The 16,438-nt window shown below is 32.5% G+C and overlaps 4 protein-coding genes across 5 annotated transcripts in view; 1 reads left to right on the top strand and 3 right to left on the bottom strand.

The window, feature by feature from the left end:
- Positions 1-1,123: 1,123 nt before the first annotated feature.
- On the bottom strand, positions 1,124-3,770 carry LOC108694470 (UPF0587 protein C1orf123 homolog). 2 transcript variants are annotated; one of them, XM_018204003.1, is made up of 3 exons: positions 3,575-3,770; positions 3,290-3,494; positions 1,124-2,783 (listed from the first exon to the last, which is right to left on the bottom strand). In XM_018204003.1, the coding sequence occupies exon 3, from the start codon at positions 2,753-2,755 to the stop codon at positions 2,270-2,272; it is 486 nt and encodes a 161-aa protein (XP_018059492.1). In that variant the 5' UTR covers positions 2,756-2,783; positions 3,290-3,494; positions 3,575-3,770; the 3' UTR covers positions 1,124-2,269. The 2 variants fall into 2 exon arrangements, with proteins under 2 accessions (XP_018059492.1, XP_018059493.1); XM_018204004.1 differs by lacking the exon at positions 3,290-3,494.
- Positions 3,771-4,479: 709 nt separating this feature from the next.
- LOC108694469 (nodal modulator 3) lies at positions 4,480-10,783 on the top strand. Its single transcript, XM_018204002.1, has 14 exons — positions 4,480-4,644; positions 4,745-4,844; positions 5,346-5,474; positions 5,622-5,788; positions 5,871-6,024; positions 6,482-6,887; positions 6,968-7,244; positions 7,347-7,528; positions 7,790-8,237; positions 8,376-8,568; positions 8,631-8,776; positions 8,847-8,970; positions 9,034-9,396; positions 9,496-10,783. The coding sequence occupies exons 1-14, from the start codon at positions 4,502-4,504 to the stop codon at positions 10,204-10,206; spliced, it is 3,543 nt and encodes a 1,180-aa protein (XP_018059491.1). The 5' UTR covers positions 4,480-4,501; the 3' UTR covers positions 10,207-10,783.
- Positions 10,784-10,802: 19 nt separating this feature from the next.
- LOC108694471 lies at positions 10,803-12,407 on the bottom strand. The gene is made up of 6 exons (XM_018204005.1): positions 12,325-12,407; positions 12,162-12,252; positions 11,436-11,527; positions 11,245-11,347; positions 10,976-11,040; positions 10,803-10,895 (listed from the first exon to the last, which is right to left on the bottom strand). Exons 1-6 carry the CDS (start codon positions 12,400-12,402, stop codon positions 10,878-10,880), a joined length of 447 nt encoding a protein of 148 aa, XP_018059494.1. The 5' UTR covers positions 12,403-12,407; the 3' UTR covers positions 10,803-10,877.
- Positions 12,408-14,752: 2,345 nt separating this feature from the next.
- LOC108694348 (general odorant-binding protein 69a-like) overlaps positions 14,753-16,438 on the bottom strand; it is a 3,635-nt gene continuing 1,949 nt past the window's right edge. Inside the window, exons 3-6 of the mRNA XM_018203774.1 lie at positions 16,412-16,438; positions 15,874-16,030; positions 15,024-15,088; positions 14,753-14,951 (exon numbers count right to left, since the gene is read on the bottom strand). The exon at positions 16,412-16,438 is cut by the window's right edge and continues 4 nt beyond it. Coding sequence (XP_018059263.1) covers positions 14,934-14,951; positions 15,024-15,088; positions 15,874-16,030; positions 16,412-16,438 — 267 coding nt within the window. The 3' untranslated portion in view covers positions 14,753-14,933. The remainder of the gene's footprint in view (positions 14,952-15,023; positions 15,089-15,873; positions 16,031-16,411) is intronic.

Genomic DNA, 16,438 nt, shown 5'->3' with positions numbered 1-16,438 from the left:
ATGAAAAAGTTAACACCAGAAGATGTAAGTCACAGCTTTTTCCTTCCCCAGCAGTCTCGATTCCTCCAACTTGATCTGTTGCAGAATATAATGTTTATGGCATGTGCATCTTTTCCACTGCGAAGTGAATTGGACGCGATGCAAGAGGCAGTTGTAAAACAGAGCTTTCCATTTCCAGTGAAGAAAGCTATAATTTTGCTTCTCGCGTTCGCGTCCGATTCTTTATCTGCAAGCGCCACTTATTTTTCACACAGAGGACTGCTGATAAACATTCCTCGCCGTGAGACATAATGGGAACGCCATAATCAGCTAGCTTACACATATTACTCGTAATGTTCCTATTTCCATGCGATATTCGTATCTCCGGAAACGAGATCTTTCCCCGAACAATCACCTCTGTTTCTCTGAATAAAATAAGCATCCCCCAGATTAGTATACCAAAGACGATAGCTTAGCTAGATAGTAGACTAGAGTCGTTTAACCGATCAAAAAGCGCACAGCGATGCATATTCGTAATATTAGAGGATCATGGTTAAAACGTTTTTAGAAACTTCAATTTGCTAGTAGGATAATTGTTCGAATTACATCAAGCGAATTACAAATCTTCCATGTGAGCCAGAGTCAAGTGTATTTCATTCCAGTAAATTTATGTGGTTTTCTAAGTTACATTTTTAAGCGATTTAAAAAGACACGTAGTTAATATCTTTATTTTTTAAAAAGTATATTTAGTTTGAAGATTCTGAAAGTTTGTGTTATTTATTTTATTTATTGAATTTTTCAGTCATTTCACAATTTTGGACTCTGGTTGTATCGTCGATACGGTATGTTCGGTCATAGTGATATTTTTGTGAGAATAGACTGATAGCGTTATCGATTGTTAAATTAAAAATTTTTAGCGGTTACTTACATGTGATTCAATACGTTAAAGATTCTCCGGGAACGGCGGATTGTAATGCGCACGCGATATATTTATTTGTGTTAGATATTAGGAAGCATAGTAAACGAAAGCATTAGACAAATATAGCGTAGCATTAGTGCATTAGGCAATCGTCAAGTAAACGAAGTTATACATTTGTTTCTTCCTCTCTTCGTTTCTTTCAAATTTGTGATTTATTGTCACAAATATTGTCTCTATGATTTCTTTTCAGTCGTAATTCATCGTGATTTTTTCATAGCTTATTGTGGAGACAGAACTGCGAGAGTTACTCCGATCGTAAGCGAAAGTCTTTGCGCGATACGCCGAGTATCGTTAAGTGGAAAGTTGTTCGAGAGTTTTATACGTCAAAAAAAAATGAAGACACTGTATATAACATAATTTTTTAATCAAGGAATATTTTAATTTTTTATAATCGTAAGGCGAGATTAGTGCGTCGTTGTCATAAGTTCGATGATTTTTATGCGATCGCATCGACATTCCAAGAATGCAGTTTGTCACGGTGACGGAGGAGAGGCAAGTTGTCCGGATCGATTCGCGAATCGGTGAGTCGCATGGCTTTTCCGAGCATCGCCCTTGCCGTAAAACGACACTAGTCACTCGATTATTCACGCAGGGTATGGATCGGCAACTCCGAACGTGCTAGGAGGCAAAGTGGAATTATTGTTGCAAACGACATCTCTTGTGTACCAAGCCATTTATGAAATAAAATGGTTTTTTATATGATTATGAATAAATTATATTATGTCGTTGGATTGGTACTGCTTTTACTCTTTGCCTTGATGAGAGAGGATCTCGAAAACATTTCTGTGCGCGTAAAAATATTATCCCATCGCCAGAGGATGTATATTTCTATACAAAGAAGAGATATTCCAAATTACAAAATGACTATATGTTTATTACAAAGCAATAATTCTTATCATATAGCAAATTGTATAATAGCTTCTTTACACAAACATGTGTAAAGAAAAATGACATTTGTCGTACGTATGTGTGTATAACAATATTCTCTTAAATTTTAAGTCTAAGTAAGATATTTTTTCATGAGGTCTAACAAAATTATTATCAACTATTATATGATGAATGAAATCTGAGTTAAATTATTCTTTTGATAAGGAATCTAACAATTCTGTATAGTTTTATATTATTTTATATATTAACAATCTGTGCACAAGAAGTGAAAGGGACATGAAAGACTGTAATGCATATCTTTACATATTTACACGTAACAGACACGTGTCACTTTTTCGTTAATTAGCAGGAAAATCCGTTATCTGTTATAAAATTTTGATGACTAAAATGCGCGGCAGGCAGATATATCTTCCAAACACGATTTCACTTGACCCTCTGGAACATATGCTGAAACTCGTATATTCCAACAGGTTCCATAATCTTGTCGCAATAGTCCTCCCATTCGCCCTCGCTCAAATCTACATCAGTGAATTCCTTGCCACCATTCACAGCCTTGGCTATCCATCCTTCTCCCGCGGAAAAATTATCTGGTTCCACACCCCGGCAGTCAAATACAACGATACTCTTAAACTTTCCCTGGTCGTCCTCGGTGAAGGACTTAATTGAATCCTCGATTATCGTCACAGAATTCTCTCGTTGGCAGAACTTGCACTTGCATACAAAATTGGACACCCCGCTGCCCCGTTGCAATGGCACTGACTCGTCCAGGGAGATATAGTTCCACTTCTCTGATTTATTACTGCAGTTACAACAAATGAACTTGAGGCACCATCTGAACTCGGACCCCGATGGCTTCAGTTCCTCGATATTGTCGAGTCTGCATGTAATCCATAGCGCTACTTTCACCATTTTCAACCGTGGAATATCAATATCCTTTCTGTAGGAAATAATCCATCAATTAATAGCAACTAAACGCATAAGTGAACAGCAAATGTTTGTATTCAGGATTTGTAAGATCCTAATTCTTGAAAAATATTGCATATGAATATTCTGTAATGTACATTATTAAGTATACTATACATTTTCATATACAATATAACTGAGAAGCATCATCTGACAGTAACACAATTATTAATAATTTCTTGTCTAACAACATAACTGTAACATAAGAGGTTTTTTGTTACAATAATTTAATTGTATTAAAAAATTATTTTAAAAAGCATTTGAGACTAATAATCATATAAACAAATAAAATTTATGTAAATATCTAGACATATGTCTAGTCACTGGGATGTCTTGTTGTTAGTTAACTTCAAAAAGCTTCAAAGCTTCAAAGCTTCAAATCTTTGAAATTATCAAAAGTAACGACCTCACAGTAAAAAGAACCGGTCTATAAAACAGGTTTATTAAAGAATGAACTTTCAAATCGATCCCCTTACTTACGAGACACTTCCTTGGTGAGATTAAATAACTGTCAGCTCGTACAAGTTTACAAAAAAATTCTTATGCGGTATTGCGCGTTATTGCATTTGCAAATGGCGAGCTTATCACTTGCGAATATTCGATTAGCGGATTCACAGCAGACAGCAGCAGGTAAACAAACCGATCAGTTTTAAATGAAATTCCCAGTAATTGTATTATCGTCTCCCTAATTGAAATGCGTTTTAAAATAACATTAGAATTACAGCGAACATGTATTGAATAATCACAAAAGAAGTTCAACATTACCTTTTGGAAATAAATACATATCCACACACTCCGTTCTACTTGCAGAATCCGGAGATGAGCCAGTCCGAAACTCGAGACTTCTTTATTTAACGACTCTTGTCTCTAGCAGCAGGTCGATACGGACAGAAACTCCAGACTGAATGACTGAATTACTGAAAAGCCGATATTTACCGGAGGAATTTGCGCGCGCACGCGCACCGTGATTTCACCGGCGGCGCCATGGTGGATTTATTTCACTATGCTCCAAAACTCCGAATGCTCTGATCTATTGACAGTAGAGTCACCGACGAGATACTATTAAAGACCGTCAACCCTGGACAAATTTTCGGCGGTATGAAAAGGGTCCGGAGATATTTGAAGAACGTTAACATTATCGATAATTGATATAAATTTGCTATTATTAACATAAAAGTTTAACTTATGCAATATTAAATTCATGATTTTTTATTATATAAATGTTAAATAAATGTGCATATTTATAAAGTTATAATATCCTATATATACAGAAAAATTATAATTTTTTTTCTACAATTATCATCTCTGTTGATAAAACTTTAATGATAACACTGAAATCACAATTTTAAAGAAAATTCGAGAAAAAATCGAGTATTATTGAGTTCTAAATGCATAAATACATCTACTAAATTAATAAATCATAAAATTAATACATATTCAATATTCTAATTCTAATTCAAGAATTAGAAAGAGATAATGAACCTCGGTTAAGGCTGCTTTTTCATGCAGACACTCAACGCTTATTTTCAGCATTAAAACAAGTCATGTGATCAAAATTGACGAATATCAAGCAATTTTGATCACATGACCTGTTTTGACACTGGAAATGAGCGTCGAGCGTCTGCATGAAAATACAGCCTAATGGCACCTTTAGCACAGCTTAGCAGACGGCGGACAACAGCGATAAGTGATATGGATTTGACTGAACGATGTCTTGTTTTCTTTGCTTGCCTGACGGGTCTCATCGCCAGCTCTATCACTCAAGATATCCTGGGATGCGGCGGCTTCCTGAAAAGTCATACCGACATCGATTTCAGGAAGGTACACGTGAAACTGTGAGTATTTAACTGGACGAGAGGTTACCTAATTGCTACATCAACTACATCCTAATAAATGCTAACTGAATGTCAGAATTTTATGAGATAAATTTATCAGGTACACGAAGACTGGTAGTCTAAAGGATCATACTGAAGGCGCGCCTAACACTGGTTACTATTTTCTACCTCTGTATGATAAAGGCGAATATGTTTTAAAGGTAAGCCTGAAAGATGCACCATCATTGCCAGTAATTAAATAATAAATGACATTCGATATACAAGAAATTTCATGAAATTTGTTTATTATGTGTTAATATGAAAGTGTAAATTTATTTACATTTACTTGTTTTGAATGGGATTGTTTATTAATAAGATTTAATAATAAGATTGTTTATTAATATATAACATTTGTAAAATTAGTAGCTTCTATTAATTAGCATTGTCAACAAATTCATAAAATACTGTATTTTATTTACAATATAATACGTAATAAAATACTGAAAAAGATTTATAAAATTTATTTATTTATATTTAAAAAAATTTGTTTATTACACATAATATAAATGTAAGTTTATTTTTACTTTTAAAAGAAATCTTTTTTCTTGTTTTGAAAGGAATAAGATTGTCATTTTTTTATTAATTTATAAAATTAATTAGCTTCTGTTAATTGACATTGTTGAAAAGTTTATAAAATGTAAAATTAATAATTAATATATCAGGTAGAACCTCCTAGAGGTTGGAGTTTTGAGCCCACAGAAGTAATATTAAACGTAGATGGTGTTACGGATGACTGCAGTCAGGGAAAAGATATTAACTTTACGTTCAAAGGATTTGGTATTACAGGTCGTGTGAGTAATAAATTTTCTCCTATTATGAATATTATATATAAAAATATTTATTTGAAAATCATGATTCAATTCTAATAATTTTTAACAATATAATTTTTAATATATGTTTTCAATGTGTGTTATTTAATTAATATGAATTATTTTCAGGTGATTAGTTTAGGTACTGACTCCGGTCCTAAAGGAATTACTATCTCTTTATATACAGACAATAATAAACAAAATCCTATTAAATCGATGTTAACAGCAGAAGGTGGCATATTTTATTTTACTCCCATTCAGCCTGGAAAGTACATTCTCATTGTGCATCACTCCAAGTAAGTGTATAGTCTAATATCTAATAAATTTATTTTATGATACAAAAGATACAAAATGACAAAAATCAATTATCTTTTTTAGATGGCTAATAAAAGAAAATAAAATTGAAGTAATTGTACAAGAGGGAAACACAGAACTCGCAGATGGCAGCTTGGTAGTATCAGGATATGATGTTAGTGGCAAAGTTACTAGTGAAAATGAACCAATGGCTGGTGTATCCTTCATTCTTTTCGGTGTAAGGTTTATTTTATTATTTTCGTATTACCAGTATTTGGCATTTAATGCTTTGATTATCATGCGTATCCAGTTGGATACACATTTATGTGAATTTAGGGCGTCGCTACACCTCAATTTTATTATTGAATTTTGTTATTTTTTTATTGAATACATTTGCTATCCATTACCATTAAACCAAGAATATTTTGCATTTTATATAATATATTGTGAATTTTCTAGAGAAGTCTATCAACTTTACTGAAGACTTTTATTTTAATATGAAAAAAATATTTTAATATGAAAAAAAATTTACCGAAGTTATATTATAAAAAATAGTAATAGTAGTAGTGGCGCCAGAGGATCGATTACAAAAATCCACATGATAATCAAAGTATTATTGATATTTTTCAAAAAAAATTCTAAAGTATTCTTTAATAAAAATTTTTATAGAATGAATAATTTTGTATATCTTACAGAATGGTATCGCCAAGAAGTGTGAGACCACTCCCGTGAATAAAAACTTTGAATCCAAGAAACCACTTTGCCACGTGACTTCGGACAATACCGGTAGATTTATATTCCCCAGTCTATCGCCTGGCGATTATAAGCTTATACCTCACTACGCCGGTGCCCAGACAAAATTCGACGTTCAACCACCGGAATTGTTTTTCAAAGTTAGCCACAACAGCGTAGTTCTTACTCCAGACTTTAAAATAACCGGCTTTACGGTTGGCGGTTTAGTACGTAGCGCCACGAATGGAAACCCATTACAAGGAGCAAAAATATTCTTGTCACATAAAGAAGTTGCAGTCACAGATAAGAATGGAAAATATGTATTAGATAACATGAAAGCCGGCCAATATACACTTAAAGCAGAATCTGGTATAAGAAATTTTACAAGATTTCTTTTAAATTAAATCATTCACTAACTTTGGAATTATTTGTACAACTATTTGTTCCAGAAAATGTACAATTTAGCGAGAGGACAGTCAAAATATCTCCCACCTCGCCTGAAATTCCTGTGCTAGTACCTTCAGCATATAAAGTTTCAGGAAAAGTAACCTTGTCAGCGAAGGGGACATTGCATTTTCGCCGAATATCCATTCAGAACACAGCTGCTACGTTTTATAAGGAGCTTGACACCAATGAGAAAACGGGAGAGTACTCTGTATATCTTGCACCGGATAAGTATCAATTGAGTGTAATTGTGAGCACAGAAGAAAAAACTAAGGGTTTACAGTAAGTAACGAATGTAAAAATAAATCAGAATAGTAAAGTTTTATAAAATTATATATATGTATAGTGTAGTTATAAATTATAAAAACTTTATTATATTTCTAGATTCTATCCACTGCAACAAACAATTGATGTGACATCTCAACCAATTATTAATGTCAACTTCTTACAATTAAAAGCCACGTTAACAGGAACAGTGCATTGTTTACCAGGGACAGATTGCAGCCAAGCTTCAGTTACTTTGAAAATACTCGATGGAGTCACGATAAAGACAGTACAAGCTAAAGGTGTGCTAACATAAACACTAATCAATGTTATTATAAAATGTTTTTAGTATAATTTGAGCTGCAATAACAAATATGGTCTTGTAAAATAAAAAGGATTCTCTGATTTTCTAAATCTTGTGTTTGCAGTAAGTTTGAAAGTTAATTTGATTTCAAGCAACTGATATGTAAAATACTTTGTATCTATTTGTTATTGCAGTAATGTCTGTTTAATTCGATATGATACTATCTCCTCTGTCTGTGAAGTCGTTTTCCATTACTTAGATGGCCAGTATCAATTCACGGACGTTCTACCTGGTCATTACGAGATTTTCATCGATAACGACGTGTTTTGCTGGGAAAATCCTAGTTATAGGATCTCAATAACGTCGGAACGCGCCGAAGTACCACCGTTTAAGCAAACCGGCTTCTCCATCACCTTCATATCATCTCACGATACAATCGTGGAGTATTTCGAGCCTAATAACACGAAACTAATAACTTTACCTCTAAATAAAGGAAGCATGAGGCATTGTGTGCCTAAATCTGGAATATACACTTTTATTCCGAAAGGTTGCCATATATATGAAAATTCTTCCTACACTTGGGATACGAGCAATTTATCCCCGATCTTACTGCATTCCACTGAACACACTCATAAAGGCAGTATTATAAGTTTAAGTATGCAAAACGATCTTAAAGTAAAAATTGAAGACGCAAATGACAGTGTCATGTAAGTTGCATTGTATGTTTTGAGAAAAATTTTGCATATTTTTTTTACATTCGAATAATATTAATATTTTTATTAATTTCTTTTGAGATATATAAAATGTATATATACATCTTTGTTTATTAATATATTTTTTGATAGAATTGGTCCACTGAAATATGTAAAAAAAGATGGCATATACAAGTATGAATTTGAGTTTAAGGCGAAAACAGATAATATGTATACTATCATTCCGTTATCAGACATTCTCCTCTTCAATCCACCATCTCTGAAAGTTTTCGGCGTAAATGACTGTCATAATGACATTGCAAGTTTTGCCGGTGATTTGGGAAAGGTAGATAATTATTACTATATTAAACATATAGAATTCATAGCTCAAACGAGAATATTATTTAGATTATAGCCGGACAGATTTCTCCATCATTGGAAGGTGTAACTATACGAATAACTGGGAAAAATGACGAATCTCCAATTCATACTTTAGTTACACAAAAAGACGGAATTTACAGCGTTGGACCTTTGGATGGAAAAATTGAATATAGGTATATTGGCAATAATTTATTATTATTATAACAATTAATTATTGTAAAATTGATAAATGTTTGGTTATAGTGTTACAGCTGAGAAAGAGGGCTTTGTAATCACAGGGCCTGATGCTAAAGGAGTATTCTTGGCGCACAAATTGGCCGAGATTATTGTGCAAGTTTCTGATCACGCTGATGATTCTTCATTGCAGGTAACTTTATCAGTAAAATACTAACAGAAAATAAAAGAAAGATAATATTGTATTATTTTTCAGGGTGTACTCCTTTCTTTGTCTGGCGGTCAAAATTACCGCAAGAACAGCATAACTGGTGAAGACGGAAAATTTATATTTAATTCGTTGTCACCGGGTGAATATTATCTACGACCTATGATGAAGGAATATCGCTTTGATCCGCCATCAAAGATGATTAACGTCGTGGAAGGGGCAACCGTCAATGTAAATCTATTCGGTAATAGAGTTGCTTATAGCGCTTACGGTTCCATCACGTCTTTGAATGGGGAACCGGAAGTTGGCTTGCTGGTTGAAGTTCAAGGCCAAGGGAACTGTTCCAGTCTTCAAGAAGAGGCCACGACTGAAGAGAATGGTAACTTCAGGATCCGCGGTCTCCAACCTACGGTGAATATTTATATTAATAATATAATTTGCGCAATAAACAAAATGATTTTACGTCTTATCGATCTAATTTTTACTTATAACAATTTATTAATTTTATAGTGCATCTACGCCTTCCGTCTAAAGTCAAACGTAGAGAGCAATGCTCATATACAGCGCACGAGCCCTAGTTCTCAGCTGGTGCAGCCAGTACAGGACATCCACGATTTGCGACTGATCGCCTTTCATCCGATTTCGCGCACAGACGTCTCGGTGCATGTCACATCCACCCAATCGGAACACTATCGTACGATCAAGGTGAAATTGTGCCGAGAGGACGCTCCCGATTCTCCGGTGCACATCTCTAAGTTGGACGTACAGCAATCCACTAATAAGAATACCGGCACTTATAACGCCGGTTTCTTGGTGCATTTTCCATCGTTACAAGCCGATGGCAGGAAATACTTCGTTCAATTGGAATCATCGCTGTCTCAGGCTGTGCACAAGTACCGCACTATTCCGGTCTACTTTGAGGCGAATTCGTCATTCAAATACGTCAAGTTAGCGTTCAACGCAGAACGAAAAGTCGATCAGAGTGAGATGAATCAGACATCAGTGATCGCGCTGCCATTCATCATGATGGTCGCATTGGCGTTTGTTAATCGCGAAAAATTGTGGGTCTGGTTAAACGCGCTATTGGAGAGACGTTCCAAGCCAGTGCCGAGCTCCAGAACGCCTGTCCAAGCCATTCCCATTGATCCCAGAGCGGATGATATCATAGTCGAGCAAATAATGAATATTAACAAGAGGAAGACGAAGCCACGGAAAACATAAACCGTATGGTCGTCGTTAGCACCGTCATCATTTATACAGTGAGACTCGTTTGTAATGATCTCAAGAGATTATCGAAGATGTAAAGATTTTACATCGTTCGTTGTTTTATATGTCTAATTGTCTGTAATTTATACATAGTATCTATCACAACAGTCTTATGTGTCAAAAACAAAGAGACTTGATATACTTAGCGTGTATTTAGATTTGTTGTGTAATATTATATTTATACGTACGAATATTAATGAAAGAATTGTGTTTGATCGGAAATGTATATAACGTGCATGAATTGTTTGTATGTATATCGAGAAACTTTATCATTGTAATAGTTTAATATAAGAGACATGCACACATAAGCTATGATGCACATAAGCATCCTATATATAATCAATAAATCGTGATATAACCGTTAAATTATATAAAGTAAGATGTACATACAAAAATTGCTGTTGTTATATTCATGGAATTGTTATATATAAAAATGTTCTTGCAAATAATTATGCAATTTTTACTCTTTCAAATATACTTTTACTTTATTCTATAAATTAAGAACGAGAAATAAAGGATTTAATTTAAAAAATAGAGGATGAATGTTTAAAGTATTTTATTTTGTGAAATATATATATTGCGCGCGCGCGCGCGCGCCAAGCTCAAATTTACACATCTACCTATATTTAGATAACGAAATACGCCTGGAAAAAAAAATGCAATAAGACATGTATAACATGATGCAGAATCATTATATCGGGGATATTAATCATTATATACATACCACAGGATTTGCGTTGAACATGCATTTATTAAAGTTCATGGCTATGACGCACTTGTCAGTACCCTCTGAAAAAGTCGTAAACAATCACATATAAAACGTATTGTACATTATAATAACATAATTTTCATTAATTACGTTTCATGTGCAAAGATTATTATTTATAATATAGATTTGTTAATAATAGAACAGTCGTTCCGAACAATAGTTGCATTTTTGTACTTTTTTTATATTTTTCTGATTAGACGTAATTTATCTCAACAAATACTTGCCTATATTACGACACTGATCGAGCATTTCCATTCCAATATGTTTGTATGCCGGCGGCATCAACTTGGATAAGATCTTGTAGTTTATTTTACCGTCTTTTTTCATCTAATCAAAAGAAATTTAAGCTTTAGTGATCCAATTTTAATAATTATATTATACGTCTATTTTTACAAAAAAACAAAATTTCTTTTACCGCTCCCCCTTTTTCCATTACACATTTGAAGTAACACCCCAATGTTTTGTCTTTAGTCGGAAATTCGCCTAATTCTGCCTCCTCTAGCATCTCTATAAATAAAATCGTTAATATTATTAGATGACATAATGATAGATGACATAATGATAGATGACATAATGATAGAACAGCAAAGTAGTGCAAATCATTTTTGGTGAGTATCAAACGATTTGATTATTTCTTTTATACGAGGAAATTTAAAACACGTTTCTTCTAATTTCAAATATGTTTTAATACTTATTTCCCACTTTAATTCTCCAAAAAATTTACGAGAAATCGAAAGTAGGAAAATGATTGTTTGATATTATTTTAACACATTTTTAACGTCTGCAACTATAATGTAAATATCAATTCGTAATTCAATAAAGAATTCAAAAACTTCCTGAAAAGAAATATTATATATGTACATAGTTTATATATAATTATATATAATTGTATATAAAATATACCAATTTTATATATAATTATATATGAAACATTTTTTTCCGGATTTTGATGAAAATTTTTTGCGAATACTTAAATATCACTTTGTTCCACTTGCTCGAATGAATTATTGGGGGATAAATATATGAAACATATTTAAATAAGTTGACGAATAAGTTGACGAGTTGTGTATATTAATTGGCTTTTCTTTTGTTAGTTAAATATCGAAATCGTTAATTAAATGCTGATATTCTGAGCACATACCGTTTGTCGCACCGGTCTCACCGGTACATTTTTTTCGTAAACCTCCAGCCATTTTCCTTAATTCATCGTGAACAGTAGTCCAATCTATATCCTATATAAAGTTATTACATTATCGATCATAAAGATCTCTCTCGTAGATATTTAAACTCATATTCGTACTCACTTCTTCGTTACAACTCACGATAACGAGCTGCGTGAGAATTATAGAGACACAAATGAGAATTAAGCTTTTTTTTGCCATTTCTCGTATTTAACACAATTGATACGGATTTAATTGAAAAATGTTTATTCGTCCATCTAGGATTACTAAATGCGCGACCGTGCTGAATCATCGAGAATTTATGCAGATCCTGGCAATGAAGTGGGAGATAATAATTAACTATCAAAGATAAAAATTAGCTATGAGCAAATTACACGAATATATCGCATCAAAATAATTAAGAAATTAACTAAGATATCAGATTCAGAACGCAAATTTTGTCAATCATAATCATATGCGCGAAAATATTTTTCGAAAGTATTTCGAAACATTTTTTTTTCACAGATCTGATTGTGAGTTTCTATATACTGTATGATATATAAAATAATTAGTATCTCGCACGCAGAAACTATTTCTCGCAGGCAAAAAAAATTCTTCAAAAAAAAAGGGCAAGCTTGAGGATTCAAAATTATTTCGAAGAATTCCGATGCAATTTGTAATTTTGTATAAATATGCGGCTGTAAAGCGAAAAGTATGACGGTAAACAAAACGTGTAATATTAATTTAAGAATCATACAATGCATCGAATCTGTTTCCTAAGTAACAATCGTACGATAATGTCTTCCTGGTTTCGCGGCCTGTAATTTCATTCACTATAATTGATGTCCGACATCAAACACTATGATATTTGTATACTGCCTGACAAATGAAATGTTTTAGTCTTTTAATTATAACTCGTAGTAACCTTACGTGTTGTATAACTTCGCGTTGTGAAATTATATACAACCAATCTTGCAGTTATATCGTCTTTTACTGCAAGATTTATTACTATCGAACAAAGATTATTAAATCGTCCGTAGAATTTCTCAATTTTTTTTTTAATGTATGTCTAATCTAGATCTACACTTTAAAAATATGCATGTGATTTAACCATGCAGTATTTAAATACATATAATTTTCATCGTGTTGATTGATGTAAACACTAACGTAATGTGGATTTAACACTAGTTTAAAACTCATGATATTAAATCTACATCATGTTAATATTTATAATAATATTAATAATAACTTCATTGATGCGTAAATAAAAATGAAAACAGTGGCAGTACAAAATAAAAAGGGAGATATTCAATCAATGGACGAGGCATCAGCAATATATTACTTATTTCTATCGACATTATCTTAGACAGCATATTTACAATAAATATTTATTATTATTCATTTTTTGAAATGTTATATAAATATTTCATATAAAGCTTTATTCAAAATACTATTACTAAAAGATAGACTAAATATTTAAGATAATATTTATGATAAATACAAATAAATATTTCTGTTTAGTAATATTTTTTATTTGAATTATAATGTCTTGTTAAGTATTTCCTTAGCATTTATAATAAATATTTCATAATGTTTATAATAAATGTTTATGATCTATGCAATCTAAGACCTTAAAAATATTTACAAAATATTTAAAATAAACCATATTTATAAATATTTATAAATATTTTGTAAATATTTTATAAATATTGTGTGCTGTTTAGAATTTGAGATCTGATGTATATAATAATGTATATACTGAAAAAATAATCAAAATTTAAAAAAAAATTATTTATGAAGTACTTATTAAAATGTGCATGAATTAAATTTAAAAAAATTTGTTCATTATAGATTTGAATAAAATCAGGTCTGAAGGAATTAATAAATTCACACTCACATTTTCTAGAGAGTGTAATAATGCCCTAGATATAATAGTTACGATTTTTACGTCTTTCTCGTATTCATCGGGAGAGTTGCGTTGCGTTATACGTAATGCTCTTCCACTTGCCACGCGCACGACTCGCGGCGCTATTTCTGTTCTCATCATCACAAAAGACTCGTTTGCGAATGAACGTTTCAAGTGTGTCATAGTTGTAAACCTCTCCTTCCGTTGTGTTCGATCATCAAGTATGACCTCAACCGGCAATTGGAGCGTTTCACTGCCGCAATCTGCGATATCAAACTCGGTCTTGTCAAACGAGAGCGCCATCAATTTATCAAGTCTGCCAATCAATCCGATAGAGACACTTTATATAAATCGTAGGTCTTCCTGGAAAAAAAAAAGAATCTCTGACGTCATAATTTCTACAAGAGCTATTTGCACTTCACAAAGTAAGACACGTTTGTATGCGATATGCAACGAAGGACAACGAAGGACCCTTACAGAAATTTAATACTCTCTCTCTCTCTCTCTCTCTCTCTCTCTCTCTCTCTCTCTGGAAAGTAGTGCTTAATTATTTATTTTGATTATTAAAAACACTATTGTTGAATGCTTTTAAATTAGCCAGTATTAAATTTTTGTTAAGAGAAGTAATTCCTTTTTAAGGGAGGAAGCAAGATGGTCGAAGCAAGATTATCGATTAGACCGCTGAATTCTTTATTTCATCAACAGATTCGTATACGGTTTACGCAATACGGCATGTACAGCGGTTACATGATAAAGTGGAAAGTGATTTTAAAAACATCTCGACACGAAATTGTATCTTGAGCATTTTGTTCTTGGTCTTCTTACGCTGTCATCCTCGTCCCGCTCATTAGAATAGATAGTAAGTCTGAAATGTACATTGCGATCACGCGTGAGATGAGGATAATCCATTGCGACTAAATAATACGAAATCACTTACCCTAGGAGATAGCTCCGCGTAGCATTTGTTGAACGCATACGCGTATTCACAATTATCGCCCTTTGCTGCAAACAGAGAAGTAATTTATAGTTATTAATTGCTTTACGTAACGGGACACGAAGGATCGTGTGTAATCGAAAATAAAATGAAACAACTAAAATATCGGAGAATTAAAAAAAAGATAATTATTGAAAGAAAAGTTCGAAGCTTTCAATATTGAAGAGGTTTTATTTTAATAATTCTTCATAAATGTAAATTGAAGAGATATAAAGATATCTTTGAAGGAATCTTTTGATTTCCGCAATTCCATTTTTTAATGCGATCGAAATTAAAAAGCATTAAAGACATCATTCTGTTTCTTGGATCATCAGTTCCACCCCATGAAAATTTAATATCAGAAGGTAAAGATTATAATTATTTTGAATATTAAAATTGTTCAGAGAGACAATATCGAACAATAGTATTTTTAATACTTAAAATAAGTACAATGAGAGAAATGTTTAATATAGTAACTATTTATTTCGTTGGTATGTTGACTTAAAAAAACTTTATTTCAATTTAAAAATTTTGTTTTTCTAATCAAAATTTGGTTGGAATATTTTCGTAAATCACATAGCAATAAAATAAATATTTATATCAAACATTTTTCTTGTATGTAACTTCTAGTATTAAATTGGATTTCTGTAAGGGACTTTTATATCAGCTTCAGATCCTCTTAATTTCGAAGCAAGTCGCTATTAAATAATATAAAACTTTAGTAATAATTTTAACAGGATTACTTAATTTCAGAAGTTTCGAGCACACGCAATCGATCGACGGGACGAACGAAAAAGAAAAGGACAGTAGATACCCAAATAGTTACCGATCCCCTTGCACTCGCTAATCGCTTTCTCAACCTCGGCTCTATAGGCAGGTATTCTCTGGAAAAACGTCAGCATCCCGTTCAGACTTAGCTCTCTCTTGTCATCGACCAGTCCGAATTGTTCCCAGAGACAATACATGTAGCACTACGAGAAATCAGATCGAACAGTCTTTAATTTCTGCGAATTTACATATATATCTTCGTATTTCGTCGACTACGCGTTGCTGCACGGAAAGAACAGTTTTATGGAAGTATCTAAAAATTTAACTAGAAATAGATCTGAAAATAATTTTTTTGAACTAGCGAAATAATTATATAATTATATAATTCGCTCAAACTTATTGCTGGAATATCAAAATATTTTGCTTGAATTTCTTGCATAATTATTTTGAAATCCAACAAAATTATTTTCGGATTTATAGCTAGCTAAATTTTTAGATATTTCGACAAAATCGTTCTTTCTTTATAGGATAATATTTCTTTTTTGCTAGATGTAAATGGTAATTCACGTGCCTCGTGTACTCACCTTCAATTGACGTGTTTCCGGCCATTG

Source organism: Atta colombica, unplaced genomic scaffold (genome assembly GCF_001594045.1).
Source record: "Atta colombica isolate Treedump-2 unplaced genomic scaffold, Acol1.0 scaffold12, whole genome shotgun sequence".
Classification (NCBI taxonomy): Eukaryota; Metazoa; Arthropoda; class Insecta; order Hymenoptera; family Formicidae; genus Atta; species Atta colombica.
This window is presented reverse-complemented; position numbering and strand designations above follow the sequence as displayed.